Genomic DNA, 21,860 nt, shown 5'->3' on the forward strand with positions numbered 1-21,860 from the left:
ATAGGGGGTGTGCAGGAGGCAGCTGATCAATGTTTCTCTCTCATCAATGTTTCTAACTCTCTATCCCTCTCCCTTCCTCTCTGTAAAAAATCAATAAAATACATTAAAAAAAAAAAAAAAGAAAGAACTGAGGGAAGGGGAGGAGAGAGGCTACTTTCAATCAATGCTCTGGGCAGGCCTTTCTTAAGATGTTGTATTTAACCCTAGCCAGTTTGGTTCAATGGATAGAGTGTCAGCCCATGAATTGAAGGGTCCCTGGTTCAATTCCGGTCAAGGGCACCTACCTCGGTTGCAAGCTCGATCCCCAGACCTGGTCAGGGTGCTTGCAGGAGGCAACCAATTGATGTGTCTCTCTCTCTCTTCCTTCCACTCTCTCTAAAAATCAATGGAAAAATATCCTTGTGTGAGGATTAACAAACAAACAAAAAGGATGTTGTATTTAACCTACCTAAAAGACAAGGTTGTGATGGAGGAAGAGGATAGCCAAGGAGAGCAGCTTAAGCAGAGATACAGCATTTACTAAGCCCCTGACGTGCAGAAAAGATCTCGGCATATTGGAGTAACCAGTGTCGCTGCATCATGGGCAACAAACAGAGGAGCGTACATGGGGTTCGAGATATAGGTAAGGTCCAGATTGTGCAGGTTCTATGATCACTGAAGGAGTTTAGATTTTATCTAATGAGAACATTTTACTCAATTCAATTTATGAGTAAAATCACTGTTTCCATTCTATTGAGAAATGTGTCTTGGGTCAAGAGTGGGAGCAGAGAGACCAGGAAAGACTGGCTGCCAGGTAAGAAAAAAATATTCATCAGGATTAAGTGATGGTATTGAAAATGGAAAGAAGCAGACAGATTAAAGATATATTTTGAGGATAAAATTGATAGCTTATGCTGGTCTATTTGATGTGAAAGAGGTCATGAAAAGAATCAAAGATGATGCTTAGGTTTCTAGCTTCAGCAAATGGTTGGATGGTGGTGCTATCTATATATATAAAAGGCTAATATGCAAAGTGACCCCTCGGGAGTTCGACCAGGAGACTGGGAGTTTGATCACTCGCTATGACATGCGCTGACCACCAGGGGGTGGCATGGAATGAAGAAAGGCCCCAGCCAGCAGCCGGAAGGCCCCGATTGGCCCTGATCACTGGCCAAGCCTAGGGACCCTACCCGTGCATGAATTTTGTGCACTGGGCCTCTAGTTTATTATAATAGGGAGAAATGAGGGAAATAAGTTTGGGGTGAGAATGAGGAATTAGATTTTGGACATGTTAAGTTTGAAAGATCTGTATCATCCAAAGAAAGATATTGAGCAAGCAATTAGACATTTGAGTCTAGAACTTATAGGAAAGGTCAAAGTGGGAAACATACATTTAAAACTCAGCACTTAAATCCCTGGAAATTGATATGATCACCCTGGGAAAGTACATGGAAAGAAAAGAAGGGCCCAAATGGACATCAGAAACCTCAATTTTTCAAAGTTAGTCAAGAGATGTAGCGTAACACTGAGGAGTGATCAGTGAAGCAAGAAGAAAACCAGGAGAGAATAGTGCCTTAGATATAAAAAGAGAACACTTAACGAAGCAGAGAGTGATCAAGGTGAGGACAGGAAAATACTCTTTTTGGGTAGGGTAATATGGAAGTGACTGGTGACCTTAACATTGACACTTTCAGTGCTGGCGATGGGGAAGTCACATTGTGGATTTTAAAGTGAATAGAAGATTAGAAAATCAAAACAATATCCTATATAATAAAAGGCTGATATGCAAATCGCCCTAACGGGGGAACAACCAGTTGCTATGACAAGCACTGACCACCAGGGGGCAGACACTCAATGCAGGAGCTGCCCCCTGGTGGTCAGTGCACTCCCACAGGGGCAGCGCTGCTCAGCCAGAAGCCCTGAGCCCAGCTCAAGGCTGGTGAGCGCAGCAGCAGTGGTAGTGCTAAGGATGTCCAACTGCAGGCTTAGGCCCGCCCCCCCCCCAAGGGAGCTCCCCCCCCCCCCGCCCCAGTGCATGAATTTCGTGTACCAGGCCTCTAATATAAGGATAATTCCATCAATAAATTTGGTTCTGAAGGACAGCTGAGAAAATGGCTCATTGATGGAAAAGATATGCACAAGGGAAGGTTTGGTTAAGATTTGGGTCACTGGAGCATCTCTGCACTCTGATAAGGATTCATTAGAGACAGAGATTGGTGATGCAGAAGAGAGAAAGGGGATAAGTTCTCGAAAACGCAAGAGGGGATAGGATCCAGAGCGCAAAAGGAGGAGATGACCTTTGAAGCCTTCTCCCTAGTCACAGAAAGAAGATGGTTACCGAGGTAGATGGGTTGGAGGCGGATGTCTTGTGGTGAAAAGATGAGGAAGTTTGTATGTAATATCTTCTACTTTCCAAGGGAAATTGAAACTGGGAGGAGAGAGGGGGTCAGAAAAATTTGAGATTAAGAGGTGTAAATAGTCGTTTTAGAGGAAACTGACAGTGCAGTAGGAACAATGGCACCAATCTGAGGTTTGAGATAACTGAAAGTAATACTGGCTGGCGGCACTGTGTGCTTTTCTTGAAGAAAATGTTCGAATGTCCCATTCAGGTGCATGGAAGGCAAATGGTATGGTTCACCCAGAGTTGGGATTTTACAGAAAAGTACATTGGAAGAAACTCAGGTTCAAGACTGCTGAAACTATTGCAGTTCAAGGAGGATGATTATAGTGATGGACCAATGGGATCTAGGCTAGAAAGGAAGGGAGGAAATCCAAGAAGGGACTTATAAGTAGTGGAAAAAATGAAGTCAATGAATTAGCTATGGACAAAGGATCCGGAAGGATAGGACAATGGTGATCAGGGTGGAATGTCTGATAATGTGTCAGCTCAGGTCCTCCCAGAAACAGACACCAAGGCAGGTTTCAACTTGCAGGAGTTTTATTGAGGTAACATCAGTGAAGGATAAAGGGAAGGAATTAGAAGCGGGGAGGGGGGACCTTCATACCATGATGCAAGTCCGACGCCTATGAAAGGAGACAGGGACTGGGCTGGAAGAGTTTAGCCTCGCGCAGCAGTTCTAAGGAAGTTCCGGCCAGGCTGCTGAGGAGTCCAGCGTCTCACTGCAGGGGCCATCAGGAAGACCTCGCTGCGCTCAGCCTCGGGCTGGGAAGCGGCTGGGCAGCACACCTCAGCCATCCCGGCGCGCAGCGGACTGCCGGAGGGGAGTAGAGAGGTGCGGGAAGGCGCGAGGGCTGACTCGAAGGAGGAAATGGCCACTGGAGATGAAGTTACCAGGAGGGGGCTGGGTGCGGGAGTTCAAGGCCAACCACAGTAATGCATTCCACAGCTCCAGATTGTGCCGATCGCCAGGGCATCGGGATGTGTACACTATGAAAACCATCTTCTGGCTCAGGGTAGGGCTGGAGGTGGCGAAGACTAAAGGGGGCTCTGGTCTTTGAAGAACTAATGAAAGACCTGGCTAGGTCGTTGATAAATTACGTGGAGAAGGGGAAGAGGATGGCATTGTCCAGGGGCAGGGTTCTCAAAGCCAGGGGTGGGCAGGCAGGATGAGGAAGTCAAGCTCCGCGAGCAGCACCGGCGGCGAGGCCATCCTCCCCCCGCCGCCCTAAGGCACAGGTGCTCCCGGGGGCTGCAGACCCAGCTCTGCGGTGAGCCCGGTCCGTCGGGGCTGGGGTGGGTCTGCGAGCGCTGCCTCCCGGAGCTCGCTGAGGAGGAGGGTCTGGAGGGCGGGACGCGGCGAGGCGCCTGAGGTATCGGAGCTGTACTCGGGGCTGGCGTCGTCCCGCCGGGCGGCGGCTGCGCTCACGGGGGCGCGGGCTTGCGGAGGCCCCGGGCGGCGAGCTGGCGCTCCCGGGCGGCGCCCCCGCGGAGCTTCGCGCGGCAACTGGCGGCGGCCTGGCGCGTGGTGACGGCCGCCGACGGGCAGCGGCTCCCCGGGGCTGCGGGGCGCGGGGCGGCGCTGCGGGGCGACGGCTTCCCGAGGCTTCGGCCGGGCGGCAGCGGTCCCCAGGGAGAGAGACAAAGACACGCCGGTTAGAAACGGGCAACGCCGGCGCCTCCCGCAACCAGAGCCGCGACCCCAGCTCCGCGCGCGCCACTTCCGCCCAACAGGTGGTCTGGCTGCCACTGGCACAGGAGGTAAACCTGTGTCATCAAGGGAAACCGAAGTCGCGACTGCATGTTTCAGCCATTTAGGAAGGTGTATCAACGCCCTTAAATTTGTTAGTACCCTTTGACCTAGAAATTCTAATTTCAGAATTTCCCCTTAAATAATAATGATGAATACATACAAAATTTTCATACAGGGTATTCAGTGCAGTATCTATACTGATAAAAATAATACCCAATCATATGGGAAAGTGTACTACATGGAATAAAAAATCAGTTGCATCCCCATTTGTGGTGTGTATATGCTTGTGTCCATGTGTATACATATACAACACACCACACCTGTATAAAATAATGGAAAGATTCCCAGATGTTAAATGCTTATCTCTGGTGATGAGGCCGAAGGCAGTCTTTATTTCCCAAATTGTAAACAATAAGCATATTTTATTTTTGTAATAAAACTACAGGCTTATACTGTACCTCAAAAATATTTTTTATTTTATATTTAAAATAAAAAAATATTATTAAAGTAACACATTTTTAAAAGGATAATTCAATAAAAGGTTTTTTACTCTATTCTTATATACTCATTCTTTCTCCCAATTTAAATTTATTAAAATAATTATTTCATGTTGTATAGCAAAGTGGTGTATATCAAAAGATTTTTAAGGATTAATGAATGGCCTACAGAACTAGTTTATCTCCTCAAAGGTTCTAAGTAATCACAATATTACAGAGCAGTTTATCCCTTAACCATTACAGTTTATCAAAACTGTCTTTAAAGTTCTACCTCATTTTACTCTATTAAACATTTCTACTTTGGGGAGAGGGGAGGGAATGCTTTCTGGGCTTCTAACACACTTAATTTGATTATCTCCGCAAACCTGGGAACACAGTTTGCTAAAAACAGAAAAAAATCACCATATTTTAGAACAAATATTTTAGATAATACCGATGTTTTAACAATGTATTCAATAATTTTTCTCTTTAACTTGAAAGAACTTAGTAGGAGCAAAACTAAAATATTACAATGAACTAGAGTCTGAATTTAACATCTTGGTCTTCCAATCATAACAGATTAAAAATTTGGGGCAGGGAATCTGTTTAGCTAACCCATATTTCGGGAAAATACACAGGATGAAAATAAAATTACACTAATATGGCATAGGGACAGGGTTCCAGAGCTGTTATTGAATTGACAGAAGATCCATCACAAGTTCCAGTGATATTTCAAGCCAAAGTGACCTCAGAGTTGTCAGGTTGATTTAATGATGAACAAATCTAAACTCAGATGTTGATTGGAATGTGACTTAAACCACACCATCCTGCAAGTTTCCTTCCCTCTGAAGGTACTGGATAAAAGTTATCATGTCTAAAGGCATACCTTTAGTTAAAAAAAAAAATAAATTATAAAATTTATGAAGATAAATCCTAAGAGGCCAAAAGTTTGTGTTAACCAACTGCTCCTGAACAAAAAGAAAGCTGTATGAGCTTTTTTTTTTTTTTTTAAGCATTTTCTCCCCCAAAACCTTATCACCAAATGATAACATAGGTTTGAAACAGAAGAGTATTTATTTGGAGGGCTATCGCCCAACTTTCTATCCATACAGCGATTTGTTTGATATTTTGAGTGCCTATTGTCCCAGACATTTAAACACACACACACACATAAACATGAGCTCAATCTAGAAAATTACCTCAGGTTATTAGAATAACTCAGATACAGGGGGCTAACCTGAATCCCTAAACCATCCCACCCCAGGCCTGCCAAAGCTTTCCTTTCCACCATATTCTTCAGCTGAGCTAATTTCCTGTCATTCCTTTGCTCAAATTCATCCCGAGCACAGAAATGCACATACAATGTACTTCATTTTACTGCACTGAAAACTGACTTCCTGAACGTAAGAAATAAATAAAAACATTATTTACAAAGGATTATGCCTACCTCACATTATTTTTCATGAAAAAAAATGACTTCCTGAAAAATAAAAATAATTCTAACTGCTCAGTAGTAAATTCCAGTGAATTTTGGCCCACTGAGTTGAAATTGTGATGTGGTCTTTGAAGACAGCAACACATACATCATTTCTGATAATCAAGTGCAACATTTTTTCCCGTGGCAACAAGTGTTGAAATCCTTGACTCAAAGGTACATAGAACAAATGCAGAATTCCATAGCATGCTTTGTCAGGTTACAGTAGCCTCTATACTGGAACACTACATCCTTCCAATACTCTCAAGTTAAAGTCACATTTCCTCTGCCTTCAAGTTCAATTAAGACTTCTGGAAAGGCAGCAAATTTCTGTCTGGGAGAGAAAAACATCATATTCTGTTCCTATTTCTTGGTAATACCTCCTGGAAAGGTGGTGACAGCTGCTGATATGGAAAATAAAGACACAAAGACAAGTGGCTATCCTTTCCTCATCAAAGCAGGAACACCATGATGTGTGCTTATTACCAGGTATACATCTTCCCCCAAAGTGCCATCATTTTTTTTCTTCCATTTGAATATTTATTAAGAGAGAAAGACAAGAGAATTTTAAAGATGTTGAGACTCTTTCCCATTTTCAAAAAATATGGAATTCCTAAAACGGAATTCTTTGATGACACCAGAGAGCACATGAAAATATGAAGCTTGGTGCACTGGGAGGCATCAATACCCGTTTAATCCAGTCATGTGCTGAACAAAAATGGCATGCCACCCACTTTTTTCCAAGTCTGGAGTGAAATGACTTGATAGATGCTCTGCTTCAATTCTCTTTCATGGACTGTATTTAAGAACCTTTGCACCAAATTACTTGACTCTCCACTCTCCCAACATACACTATTATTTCCCACCTGATCCTTTGTTCTTAGCATTTCACCCATAAAAAAAAAAGTCTTTCCCCTCCTCTCATCTATTCAAATGATGTCCATCGCTCAAGACCCAGACCCAAGCTATTCTGATAAGCTTTCCCTGAATACTGCAGTGTGAAATTATTTATCCATTTTCTGAACTTGCACAATGTTTGCAAGGACGGTTCTCAGAGTGTGGTTCTGAGACCACCAGCTTCAAAAATGCACTAGAATCTGTATTTTTACAAAGACCAGAAGAAGCTCTGGCAATTTTCCCACTGTTGTCACAAATCTACTTTGCCACTCTTAGAAGAATAAGTAAACCCCACATCATGGAGAGGGGAAGCCTGACAAGGCTTATTGTTGCTGGAGTGATCCACTGACTCATCTCAATTATTCCTTTCTGTTCTCATTTTCACACAATAAGTTTTGATTTGTCAATGTGTATTTGTCAGATCTGTAATGTCATTGTTGACTGCTGAATTCGCCATCATCAAACGTCCACCCCTGTGTTTTTCAACCATTGCCTTCCAGTTCCATGGCCGTCCCCCTGTTCTGAGGCTTCAGATGCTGCTACCACTTTCTAAATAACTTTATACTCCATGAGAAAGAATGTAAGCAGAGCCTGAAATGGAGGTAAGCATGATTAGATGGAAAGGACTACAAATGACATCATTTACTCAAATAAGATATAAAGATATATTTTTCCCCCTAGGGCGGAGCAGTAACTTGAAGGTCATCTCTTCCATTAAATTCACATTACAGATAGGGGAACTATGGGGAATAGAGTATTTTGAAACAAGAAAATAAAATTTTGAAAAAATCAAAATATCAAAAACAAAACAGTAGCAAAATCATGAAGAGTCAAAACGGATGGCCCTAATTAGCTTATGGATTCAATATTAAGAATAAATGACATTAAGGAGTTAAAAAGAATTAAAGGATAAAAAAATGTAGAAGATGAGATAGGTCAATCATCTATAGAAATGGCATAAAAGATTGTCTTTGACATTACAAGTATCAAGATGACTTGAATTCAACACCAGTTACACTTATTAATATCAGTTATCATTTATTTGCTGACATGCCAGGCATTAGGCTAAGTGTTTTACATACATTAGCGCAATTTTAATAAACTCTAATGGGAAAATGTACTAAAGGAGATAGTCTACAGTAACTCTGTAAGAAATGAAACCAAAAAAGTAAAAACTGGCCATGTGTCTGCACCCTGGTCTAGTAGAAAGTATGCTCTAAAAATTGAAAAATATCTGGTCTGAGTGGCAAGTACGGGATGGGACAAAAATAGGTTTATAGTTGTGAGTACACAAAACTGAGTTTATTCTTATATTATTTACTATATTATATTCTATACTAACAACTATAAACCTACTTTTGCCCCACCCTGTATATTCCTATGGGAAAGATGAATGTATCCCACTACCAGAGCTTGTTGATATTGATCAGAGAGCTGACTCAATGCTCATCAAGCAACCTTATGATTGTAATTTAGTTTTCCATGTAGATTTGCCCACTAAGAAAATACATTGAACCATAAATATGAGAAGTGAGTGTGCCTGATACTTCTCATTGCAAATTTTAAAAACTAGCATTGTGGTCTTTATACACCAGTATCTATGAGGCTAGTTAGAGTCAATCACCTTGCCAGGTGAACCAATAATCAGGGCCAGCCTTAGAAAGTAGTGGCCATGTCGAAGTTACCTGTGAGCCCTGGCAGGGAGGCTAGCCTGCCCTCTGTCTTCCTGCTCACCATCTTCAAACTATATGGCTATGTGATTTCAAATATGCACACCCACTCACATGCACATATACACAGGCACAAAAGAACCATTTAATTAGAAATGGAAATGATGGGAAAGGGAGGAACAAAACATAGTGTTCAGAGAAGTTGAATATGTTTTTTAATGGCACAAATAAGTATTTGTTTCACTTATCAAAAGGATTAGTCACCTAAACAAAAGGTTCAAGAACTTGGACATATAAACTTTTACTAAAGAATAAATATCAAGACATTTCCCATGTCCACAAATATACACAATATGCAGTTACTTAGGGTGTTATGTTTTGTTTTATCCTGTTTGGAGTGTTTTGCTTGTCATTGTTTGTTTTATGATAAAATCTCCATAGGAGAGAGACCTGTAAGTACAGCCAGGTCCTAGCGTGACTTAACACCATTCTTGACAAGATTTTTAAGTCACAATCTTACACCAAGAATTCCAAAGTCAGAATACAGTAAGAACCAATAGGACCTCATGTCACGAGCTGAGGATCACAAACACAAAAGCTGCACTAATGCTACGAACCTCAAGGATACAATCTTACTTGTTCTACTACTAAATTTTAACTATTGTGATAGTATTATTAAAAAAAAATACTTTTAATCTGATTACCTTTTTCCAATCAGTGATGGAGTTATAAATGGTACTATTTTTCAAAGAGAAATACTCAATAAATCATATATTGAGAAGTACTGCCATCTTTAGGGAGAATGCTGGATTACTGAATAATTCAATTATTTAGCCCAAATATAAGTACTTAATCTCTGTGAATCCTATCATGGACATTTGGCATGGGACACTTTAAAAAAAATAATTTGTCATTTGTTATATAGTTTGATGCAAGAGTGCTAAAATCAAGGAGTTCTAATAGGTATCAATAACTCTGAAAAATAAACCAATTGCCCTGATAGGTAAATTGGCCAAAATGATCAAAATTAAGGATATATTTTATACAGATTATTAATCTTACCAAGAACATTAAAAGATAGTTAAAAACTGTTTCAATTAACAAATAAAAATTTATTTCTGTGATTTTTTATATGAAGGTGAAGATTTTAAAATTTAGAAAGTAAACATTTGTGGTTTGATAAATATAAAGTCATTGCTTTCACTGGCACTGAGATAATAAACTGTTTTGCACATCCCACACAGGTATTTACACAAGTCTAAAGGTAAATTACTTTCCTAAAAACTTCACCTGCCATTTCTTTATCAAATGAAATAGAAAATATCCCAATCAGCTATTTTTGGTAACTAGCAGTAATTATTATATTTCATTTATGATTTTTTTAACTTCAGCCTTTATCATAGAATCAGTGACCATGATCTCCTTCTGAAAAAAATGTGAAACACATTATATTGCACATGTGGTACTCAATTTGATATGCTGGAAACAAAGAACAATTTAACACTTTATTTCCACTAGCAAAAACTGGATGTCTGAATGATAGGCAATATAGTAAAAAATGGAAAGTTCATGGACCAACGAATAAAAATACCTGGTTTCTACAATTTTCAGACATATTGTTAAAACAAGATAAAAAAGGAGGTACAGAAGTGTACAATATGCCAGTATTTGTGTAACGAGGAATGACATTTATATGGGTACGTATACATAAAACAGCTCTTGAAAGCCCAAGAAACTGGTAAGTTCTTGACCCTGGGGAAGAGAATGAGAGAACTGGGAGATGGGGTAAGATGAAGACTTACCTTTCACAGTACACCTTTTGTACTGTTTTATTTTTTTACATGTACATGTTATCACCTACTAAAATAATCTTTAAGAGATAGATGGCCTCTATTCCTGACTTCTTCATTAACTACATGTGTGACCTTGTGCAACCACTTACCTCAATTTTCTCCATTTTAAAATGAGATTATACTAAATCTCTAGAGTCCCATCTACAATTCAACACAATTATGGCTCAAAAGAAGGTATATTCAAAATGCCAGGTGGCTAAATAAGCTTTACTTTGCAGTGACATACATAATATGATATTATAATTATTTACATTTCTGTCTGCTCCGTTCCCATCAGGCTATAAAAGCAACATAATAAGCAAGAGAGTATGGGAAGAAAATTCATGTTTATGAAATTGATAGTTTTTCTTTTTTTTATTCTGTATCAAAAGTAAAAGTCTGGTTAATCCTCCTTTTTTATATATCCAAACTATTGCTTCTAAGATATATATATACTGTCAAAACATAGTTTGACAAAAGAATAAATATTATTAAAAGCAATTATAAAGAGGTAAGAATTTCTGTGGTAGAGTTTAAAAATGAATCCTGAGTAGAAAAAAGCTAAAATAAAAAGTCTCCCCTGTATTCCCATAAAATTAGCCCAAGAATCTCCAAAAATCATCCATAACCTTCATCAACACAAGATACTAACAGAATCACAGTAGCCAAAAGTTGAGCAATATACGGTTTAGACCAGTAAAAGTAGGACATGAAGAGGACACTGAAAAGAAACTAAATGACTGACTCCTCAGGAACAGAGAATGGGGACAGACAGGCCTGGGACCCCCTCATTCTTAACCCTAATGCTAGAGTAAAAGTGTCAGTCTTGGGTCTCAAAAGGTTTTGAGTCTAAAAACGGAGACACTGTGATTACACAATAATGCAATAACAAAAAATGAAAGTGAAAAATAAATGGTGTTATAAGTTTATCAGAGGAAGAGGTCAGCATGTTTTGGAGCAATCAAGTACAGATTCATAGAAAAAAACAGAACTTTAAAATCTGTGTGATAAGCAAAATGACAATGATAGCATGGACAAAACAAAGTCAGCAAGGAGTCAGTTCTGATAGCAGGATGATCAATTTAGTCATAGTTTGATTTTAAATAGTAACTTGGCAAAAATGTTAGAAGTATTTTATAAATACTGGGTTGCCAAATGTTCTTCATAGAATATTACTACAAAGGAGTGATGATGACATGCTAGTAATATATCAAAAGTGATTGAACAGGCTCAAATAAAAGATCAATATGCATCTAGATGTAACTTTTAATTCAAGAGGTGCCAGTTTTACTTTTCCATTGATTAAGTCTGGGAATTGGGTCTGGTTAATGAAATAGAGTCCTATGGATTGCCCTGCATGAAAAAAAACAAGTCAAATCAGAACAAAGAAAACTATCCTCTATCTCTCAGTGATCTAGCGATCTTGTATGCAATATAAAGGTATTCATTATCTTATAAAAATTTGTTTGTGTATATGTTTAATTATAACACTGATAAATCTTGGAAGAGATTTTTAAACAAAATTTACCTGTAAAATGTTGACATAGGATGAGAAAGAATATTAACAAATATAAAGGAAGTTATTAAGCAAATGAAGTCCTCAATGTGGAAAGTATATATTCTAAACATAGTCCACTGTTCATTTATGTTACAATCCTTGAAAAGCCTAAATATACATATTATCTTTATTCAATAATCTCTTAGTGATTTACTGAGGTAAAAATGGGTATAAAGAGGCTTGCCAGAAAAAAAAATCGAATCAATGTTTAAAAACAAATTATTTTAAAAGAAAGATTTGAAACAGGTATCAGTTAAAAGTTTTATGATTTAAAATGATTCTGTGCTACAGCAATGCGCCTTGTGCTATTTTGACATGGATATGAGGTTTATGCTAATGCCTATTATTGATTAATTTGAAGTTCAAAAAAAAACACAAGAAAACCATTTTCAAAGCAGAACAGAAAACTTTAAAGGTTTTTCCTTATTTTACTATAGATTATAAGATTATAATAAAATGTTGTTTTATTATTGCTATCCTCTTCTAGTTCAAGTGTGCCAGCACTTCTATTATTGACTTCAGTTTTCAAGGGTCATAACTTACCCATATAATTTACTCTATAGAAATTTGACAAAGTCTCCTTGGATTATCTTCCCTTTGAAGGCATATTTTAAGTTAATCAAAAGTTGGATAGCTCAAATGGGATACAGACCTATGCTTTCAATATTAAATTAATGGTGTGTATCCTGAACAGGGCTGACTTCTTAAAAGTCATTTTGCATACCCTTGTAAGTATCCCTTGGCCCGGGCAGGGTAAATAGGCTGCTTCATTTCAGTTTCAAAGCTGACAAAAATCTCCATTGAACTCTGGTGGTTATCTAGATGGCAAAATCTAAAGTTTTATTGTTAGGTTCTCCCTTCAAAAAGGAGGTGACAGAAAGCAATTTCATTTCTGGGAATTTATCCGAAGAAACACGAAACACTAATTCAAAAGAATATATGCACCCCTATGTTCAGTGCAGCATTATTTACAATAGCCAAGATTTGGAAGCAGCCCAAGTGTCCATCAGTAAATGGATGGATAAAAAAGCTGTGGTACATTTACACAACTACTTGTCCATAAAACAAGAAGGAAATTTTACCCTTTGCAACAGCATGGATAAACCTGGAGAGCATTACACTAAGTGAAATAACCCAGTCAGAGAAAGACAAGTACCATATTATTTCACCCGTATGTGGAATCTAATGAACAAACAAGCAAAATAGAGACAGATTCATAGACAGAGAGCAGGTTGGCAGCTGTCAGTGGGGGTAGAGGGGGATAAGTGGTGATGGAAGGATACTTGACCTGGGTTGGGGAACACACAATACAGTGTACAGATGGTGGGTTGTAGAATTGTGCACCTGCAACCTATGTAATTTTGTTAACCAGTGTCACCCCAATAAATTTAATAAAAAGAAAAAAAAGAAATTGGGAGGGTCACAGAAACATGTATGACAATACAGAACCTAGTTTTTATTAACTGTTATTTTAAATATGCACTGGTCCAAAAAGTGCAGCTTGACAAAGTAAAATTAATATATTTTAATCATCTGTTCAATGTTCAATAGCATATTGTTTTTCCTGTAGACTCTGGCAATGGATACTAAATTACTTAAATTTATTGTATCTAGTATGTCAGATTCTATTTATTTACCCAGATGGCTTTCTCCTACTTTTCAGAAATAGTTTCTGCCTTGGTCAGAGTCATAGGGATTAAGTAACAAACAATTCCTGGACAGATCAAAGTTATAGGATTCAACAAATCTTGTCAATCCAAGAATACTAATAGATGGTTTTATCTTTGAAAATTAGATATTTCCTTTTTAAATAAATAATCTTTTAAAATAGGTCTTAGTCTTTTTAAAAGCCCTCTAAATACAACACATAGATTGGCCCACATTATTATAACTTAACTATCTAGTACTTCTTAGACTATTATCAAATATATGTTATATTATAGATTTTATACACAGTGGTGGGTGCAGAGGGTGGGAGGTAGGGTAGGGAAGGAGACAGAGAAATCCAGTGCTGGCCAAACATCATTTTCAAAATGAAAAACTAAAATAGGAAGACACTGAACTAAATTACATAATAAACTAAAAGAATGTGAGAAGTGCTATGTTACGTTGTTTCTATTTATTCTTCCCGGTAATGTCTTCAAAACCTATGGCTGCAACAACCACATGTACAGTAATGACTCCTAAATTTCCAGCCCCTGCGCAATCTCTCTCCTGACCTCTAGTCTGTATATCCTACTCCTCCTAAGCATCTCCAAGTAGATGTCCCACAAACACCTCACCCTCAACACACCCAAACTTTATTCAGTATTTCCCCCTAGAAAGTGTTCCTCCTCCCGATTCCTACCTTAAAGAATGGTACCACTCACCTGCCCAAACAAAATGCCCAAACCTGAGAATCATACTAAATTCCTTCTTCATCTCCAGTCTGGAAAATTCCACTTCTGAAATAATTATAGTACAGTATCTGTATCCGTCTCCATGGTCTCATTGGCATTACCTACATTTAGGCTGCTATCACTTAAGATTTCTGAAACTGGCTTCCATTTTATTTCCCCACCACAAATATTACCCTCTACCTCCACTCTGATTCAGTCTCCTCAATGCTATCAGATGTCCCTGCTTATAACCCTTCAACAGCTACCCCTAATCTTAAAAATATAATTCAAACTACTACTTGGCACATAAGCTCTTTCTTGATTTGGCCATTGCCTTGTCTCATTCCTTCCCTTGGTCTACATGTGGTCTCTGTACCTACCTGGAAAGTTTTTCTACCCAGCTAACTTGAAACTTGACTCAAGAATGAATTCAGAAATCACGAGAAGTCTTCCCTCAATGTCAAGGAAAGCTTTTCATAATTAACATTCCACTGCTGTGTATCCTTATAATGTATCTTTTCCACCAAACTTGAGAGGAGGAACTGCATGTCTTACCTCTGTAACCCTAGCTCCTAATTCTGTCCTGTACAAACTAGAAGCTCAACATGTCTACTGAATGGATGAAGCAAGTCAGCCTAAAACAGTGAAATCTGAAAAAAACTCATGAAATTCTTAAATTTTTTGACACTTGAGCAGGCTCAATGTGGGGAGAGGGGGGGCTTAATTTGCTTATTATTGTAAATCTGTCCCTAGATAATATTTTTAACAACTTATTTCATCTTCCAGCAATAAGTTTGTTAAAATGAAATCTTCAATCCTTAAAAGGCAAATAAATACCTCATTTCAAATACAACTCGTCCTACAAGTAATAAACACTTTAATTAGCATACTGTATAGTACAAAGGCTTGCATCACTCAAGAGACTAAAAGGAATCTGGGTTAGCGCAACCTAGCTAATACCTGTTTGGCAGCATGTCTTTGGCACCACCTATGCATCAATTTAACAGGTAAACAAAGCAAGCTGCCACCACCAAGGCCCCCAAATTAGCTGGTGACATCAGCATTAGCATGAGTGTGGGGTAATATAGTTTTTGACTCCCATCCTCATGGAAATAAATGCAAAATGCAGAAGGGAGAAGTTGATTACTAATTTCAGAATAGATGGAACACAAACCAAGGACTCTGAGAAAATAAGAGGATTCCAGGACCCTGCAACTTCTCTGCCTTTGCTATCTCCTGCTTGCCTATACTGATAAGCTATCTATCATCTATCCACTCATTCAGCAAATGTTTTCTTAAACATTACTATGTCCCAAGCATTGTGGTACACACAGGGTCTACATAACTCTCCCTAGTCTTTTTTTTTTTCCTCCTCCCAGTCTCTTACATACATCTCTCCAGTGGGATGAGACATTGAACAAAACAATGCACAGATATAAGGATAATTTTTCTCCCAGTCTCTTACATACATCTCTCCAGTGGGAAGAGACATTGAACAAAACAATGCACAGATATAAGGATAATTACAAACTATGTTGGATGACAATAAAGGAACGTGAAAACAGAACTACAAGGGAGACATAGTTTAAATTGTCTTTCTTTAGAAGTGACATTTAAGCTGAGACCTGAGAATGAGTTAGTCAAGTGATGAACAAAAGCGATGCACATAGAGTAACGAATAGATCTGTGTTTTAGAAAGATAGTTCTGACAGCAGCTTGGAAGACAGATTAGAAAGAGGGTCAGTAAAGAGTCTATTGCAATGGTGTAGGAAAGAGATAAGAGTCCAAACTAAACTACTAAAAGCAGAGATGGCAAGGGAGGAGCCAAATGTGAAAAACATTCTAAGGTAAAATGGACAGGCACGGATCACTGATCAGGTAAGAGTGTGAGAGAGAGAGAAAGAAGTCCCAAGTATTTCCTAGGATTCTAATTAACTTAGGTAAGTAGAAGGGTAGATATATGAATAATTAAGACAGGAAACAACCATAAAGGGATATAAGTTGTTCTATTGAGTTTCTGTTGCATTTAAGATACTGGAGAAATATCCACGTGGAGATGTCTGACATGCAACTTTAAAAACAAGTAGTCTTTTATTTTTTTACCAAAAAAAAAAAAAGGTCTTCGAATCAGAAGAATAGGCGGGCTAGGAAAATAAGTCTGGGTTATCTTCACAGAAGTGGTAAGTGATGTTCTGGGAGTGGATGAATCACTGAGAGAGTATAAAATAAGAAAGGGACTAAGAAAATTTTGATCCATATTTAAAAACCTACTAACAAAATAAAAGCCAGTGGCAAGAGAGGAAGAATCAGAGTTCACAGGAGCATGAGTTCAATAAATATTTATAAACATCCACTACATTCCAGATATGATGCTAGATACTAGGTATGTAAATGACAGGAGCTCTACCCCTTAAGATGCTTATAGCCTAGAGGGACACAAATAGATCATTTCAATATTGCTATAGATGAGGCACTCCAGATGAACACACCAGGAGGAAACCCAGCTGAACCCAGAAGTTCAGGAAGGAGGAGATAGTGTCTCATATAAGGCTTTAAGATTGATTAAAATCAAAGAAAGTTGGTAAGGGAAACCCAGATGAATCAAGGGGATATTCCCAGACTTTTGGAATACTGAGCAAGATAATGGGGGTTGGGGAAACAAAACAAACCTGGAAGAAACCAAGAAACTAAAGTGATTTAAACTGCAGAGTGAGTTACTCTTTGAAGAAAATAAGAGACCAGAAGATGAGACAAGTGGACAAGGGGTTTTTTTGTAGAAAATTTACAGGTTTGGGGGAAAAGGTTACAGAAGAGAGATTGGAAGAAGCTGCCAAACTATATGAGAATTTGGGAGGAGAGATGAATAAAGAGAACTTATATGAAGTTTGCTTAAGTTTTATGTAATTGTACCTTTCGACCACCTTAGGAGATTTCTGTAAATAGTAAAAAGGTTCATTATTTTCCAAAGATTTTTGAGCTTGTCTTTTTTTTGTTTGTGTGGTGTTTTTTTTGGATGTAATACCATGCTGAGACTGGCCCAAGGTGACCCAGTTATAAGTGAGCATGAAAACCTGGGAAAGATAAATTTGCAAGCATTAATGGTTGTAGAAAGGTCAAATATGATGAAAAGCAAGCCATCAGATTGAGCATTTATGTGGTCAGCAATGCCCTTCACATGAACTTTCAATACAAATGTAGAGATAGAAAAGAATTGCAGATGGTTCACAAGTGGATGGTATAACATGGCCTATATTGTTCATTCACATTCAACAAATATTTACTGAGTGCCTACTATGAACTGGGAAATATCCTAGGCCCTGGGGAATCAACAGTGATCAAGACACAGATCTCCTAAAAATATCTTAAAAATAATTATTAAAAAATCACTAAGTATATACCCATATAGTGTATAATTGATTATGGACTAGTTATCAGGGTATACAGTCAATACGGCACTCCCATGAGTTTGAATCTGTCACCAATATTTAGTAGCCATGAAGGCAGGTAACAGAAGCCATCAGTAACAGAAAAAAGAGGAGCTTGCAGGTAGAGAAGCAACATACAGTGTATACATACTTTGAACAATTATAAAGGCAGTGTTTATTAAAATACATTTCATTTTCAAAATTGAGCTATCAGCCCGGGCGGCATAGCTCAGTGGTTGAGTGTCGACCCATGAAGCATGAGATCACGGTTAGATTCTGGTCAGGGCACATGCCTGAGTTTCAGGCTCGATCCCAAGTAGAGGGTGTGCAGGAGGCAGCTTAACAATGATTCTCATCATTAATGTTTCTATCTCCCTCTACCTTTCCCTTCCTCTCTCTGAAATCAATAAAAACGTATTAAAATTTTTTGAGCTATCAGCTGTTAAAAGTGTGTATACTTTTTGGGGGGATACCCTGTATATTTGATGATGAGGTACTGAGAAAAGAAGCTTAAAAGCAAAGACATATTGTGGACTAATGATAAGCCTTAATAATAAGGTAATTGATGTTAATGTTCCTGTCTTCCTTCTTTCCTTTCTTCAACATGCTCTTAGCACCTGTTTTATGCCAGGTATACTGAGAGGCACTGGTGAGACAATGAGAAGACATAATTCTTGCTTGTAAACTCAGAATATGTTCATGTACCCATAGCCTAATGTTTATAAAAATAAAAAAGAAGGTGCTGAGTTTCACTACCTAAACTATACATTGTTCTATAAGACATTAATCACAAAAACGCAAAATCATATCAAAAAGTTCAACAAATCCTTCAGTAATTAGTCAAAGGTGCTGCAAAAAAAAAATGGCAACATATTGAAGACCCATAAGATGTTTTAACTTAATAACTGTGTATACCTTGGCTTTATCACAGATGTTACATCTGACTTTTCATTAAACAGTTGGATTAATGCCAACAAAAAGGCAACGAACATTAAATGGCAAAGCAAGATAACCAGAAACTAAGTGCTAGAAAGTATTTCAGCAGCAAACTGACAACAATTTTACTGATCACTACAACCGTAATACATATTTATTGAGCTCTTACTTAAGTCAGGCATTGTGCTAAGTATATTATATACAATATATACTTAAATTTTCATAAATTCCCACAACAAACATACCTATAAGGTAGTTTCTAATATCATTTTACAGACAAGAAAAGTTTGTAAAAAATAATTTACTTGCCCAAATTACACAGACAGTAAGTAAAGGAGTCAGAACTTGAACTCGGGTCTGCAGATACTTAAAACACCACGCTTTAACCACAGTATGACTCTGTATCCCCAAGAGAATGGAATAGTGCCAAGTACAAGAAGGACACTCAATAGTGTCTGTTGTTGAAGGAATTAATGAGAGGATATAAAGTAGCCATTGCAGAGTAAACCTAAATGTGGAAAGTACATGTAGAAAAGCAGAAGCAATATTTTAAGGATTCACTAAATCACCAACTCAAACTGTGCAGCATAATTGTGGGTGTCTGGAAAAATAGCAGCAACTGACAGAATGGCCTAATAAGCTGTTACAGGAAATGTAATGGCTTTTTCTCAGTGAAAACTTCAGGCTGTCCATGAATCTGCAAAGCCAACGATGGAAACAGCATCAGGCAGTTCAGGAAAGGAACTGCAGGTGCTGATCAGCAAACTTTTCCTCACATTTTCTCAGCATGGAAAGGATTGTTGGTGATGCATTGATATAAAAGTCAAGCCCACAGGTTACCTTTAATTCTATCACCTTTAAAATGGAAGAAAGATATGTACTAGAAAGATTATTACATGGCTATCCAGAGTCCTTCTGTAAAAGATTCCCATTGAAAGATTCCTTTGCCCGGCCAGTGTGGCTACTGGTTGAGTGTCAACCTATGAACCAGGAAGACATGGTTAGATTCCCTGTCAGGCACATGCCAGGGTTGTGGGTTCAGTCCTCAGTAGGGGACATGCAGGAGGGAGCCAATCAATGATTCTCTCTCTTCACTGATGTTTCTATCTCTCCCTCTCCCTTCCTCTGTGAAATCAAATACATACATATATATATGAAAAGGATTCCTTTTATTGGGCCCAGGGCCATGTTCTATTCCACTGACTCTACCAACATGATCATCAATGATAGAACCAACAGAGAGCACCTGATCAATGAAGAACAGCTTATGGCTAGCAGTCTGTCAAGAAGCCTGGCATAGGAGATTAGCCCAACCCAGGGGTGGGCAAACTTTTTGACTCGAGGGCCACATGGGTTCTTAAACTGGACCGGAGGGCCGGAACAAAAGCATGGATGGAGTGTTTGTGTGAACTAATATAAATTCAAAGTAAAGGAGCGGAGGGGAGAGCAAGAGAACCGGATAGAACAGCCGGATCCGGCCCGCGGGCCGTAGTTTGCCCAAGGCTGGCCCAACCTAACTGAACCAATCACACTTTCTCTTACAGGAGTATGAACTCAAGCTCTATGGAGAGAGAAAGTTAGCTGAAAGACACAGAGAAGATATGCAGCAGAAGTAATGAGGCAGTAATAACCATATTGAGAAGGCATAGAATGTGGTAATTCGTTTTTTAAAGAAAATTAAAAGCAGAGTCTGAAAAGGGCTAACAGCAGCAGAGAAGCAATACTTCTGCTGCTAAAAGGGGGATACCCAATCACTAGAACTGCATTTTTTTCTCCAGTTTATGAATCTACATGGTGAAGCCAGTTTGAACAAATACTCCTAGATTCCTATAAGGCCTGGTCACTTCTATCACCCTTATTTCCCCACATAAAACCTTCCAATAAACCCCTCCTTACAAGCTACAGACCAAGTAACTCTGTTTGCAACAAAAAAAAACAACCACACACACACACACATAACATAGCCCAGTATTTGTATACACGAATGCACATGCAGTCACACACCTGCAATTAGAAGACTTGGCAAATTGTTTGGTGGCTGGTGATCCAAGTCACTGTGGGTTTTACTAGTACTTCCATCTCGTAGCATCTGTGGTTTAAAGATACTGTGCTACTTAGATCTAGTTAACTGGTTGGAACTCAATAAACATCTAATAACCAAAAGGCATGAAAATGACATAACCACTCTCCTACAGAAGCTTATATAAAACCCTAACAAATTGTCTCTCAAAAATTCAAAGAAACTACATAAAAATCCTTTCCCTAATTTTTTTCCATATCATTCAGTCACTTGAGCACACAATATTCCTAGTGCTTCCCTATTTTTTCTTAGAAAAGTATTTCTTGTTTTTTGTTCCCATCCAAAATAAAAGCTACCAGTCACAAATAGCAGGTACTTTGGGGTTCAGATCTACCAAAGCACCCAAAACAGCCTCAGGTTAAAAAAAAATACTTTGTACAGCTTAGGAAGTTTGACTACAGTCACAGTTCTATTTCTCAGCACTAATTTACTTTCAGGATAATCCCACAGATAAAAGGGATTAAAAACCTGAGTTGTAATATGAATTATATGCACTTAAGGTTCATTTTGGTTCATTCTGATGTATTAATTTCTCCTCTGAATATCATCATTACATACTTTTGTAGTGAAAGTGTTACCAGAATATGTAGAACAGGGCACCCAAATACATTGCAAGTTATTATTGCTCCAAGTATTCCAAATGGGGGCTTTTTATTTTGGTCTGGCTATTTTTTCAACCACACCATTCTATTGTTTAAACATTACAATATTCCGTGTGCCAGAAATATGCTCCAGACACCTGACAAAACTAGTTGAATATCAGAATTATTAAGAAGGCACACACTTGATCTGAAGTTCCAAACCTAGAAACAAGTTTCTCCAGTGTTGCAAATTATACCAGTCCCTAAACCCTAACATTTCTAAAATCATCATCTTATTGTTAAAAAAGGCAAGACCAGCCCTGGCCGCATGGTTCAGTTGGCTGGAGTGTCGTTCTGTGCACCAAAGGGTCGTGGGTTCGATTCCTAGTCAGGGCATATACCTAGATTATGCATTCGCTCCCC

The 21,860-nt window shown here is 38.5% G+C and overlaps 1 protein-coding gene across 2 annotated transcripts in view; it reads right to left on the reverse strand.

Moving 5' to 3' along the window:
- Nucleotides 1-2,902: 2,902 nt before the first annotated feature.
- Nucleotides 2,903-21,860, reverse strand: part of ZNF800 (zinc finger protein 800) — a 161,881-nt gene continuing 142,923 nt past the window's right edge. For both annotated transcript variants that reach the window (XM_080664039.1, XM_080664038.1), the window contains exon 6: nucleotides 2,903-3,983. In XM_080664039.1, coding sequence (XP_080520165.1) covers nucleotides 3,803-3,983 — 181 coding nt within the window. In that variant the 3' untranslated portion in view covers nucleotides 2,903-3,802. The remainder of the gene's footprint in view (nucleotides 3,984-21,860) is intronic.

This window comes from Plecotus auritus, assembly GCF_963455305.1.
Source record: "Plecotus auritus genome assembly, chromosome: 4".
Taxonomy (NCBI): Eukaryota; Metazoa; Chordata; class Mammalia; order Chiroptera; family Vespertilionidae; genus Plecotus; species Plecotus auritus.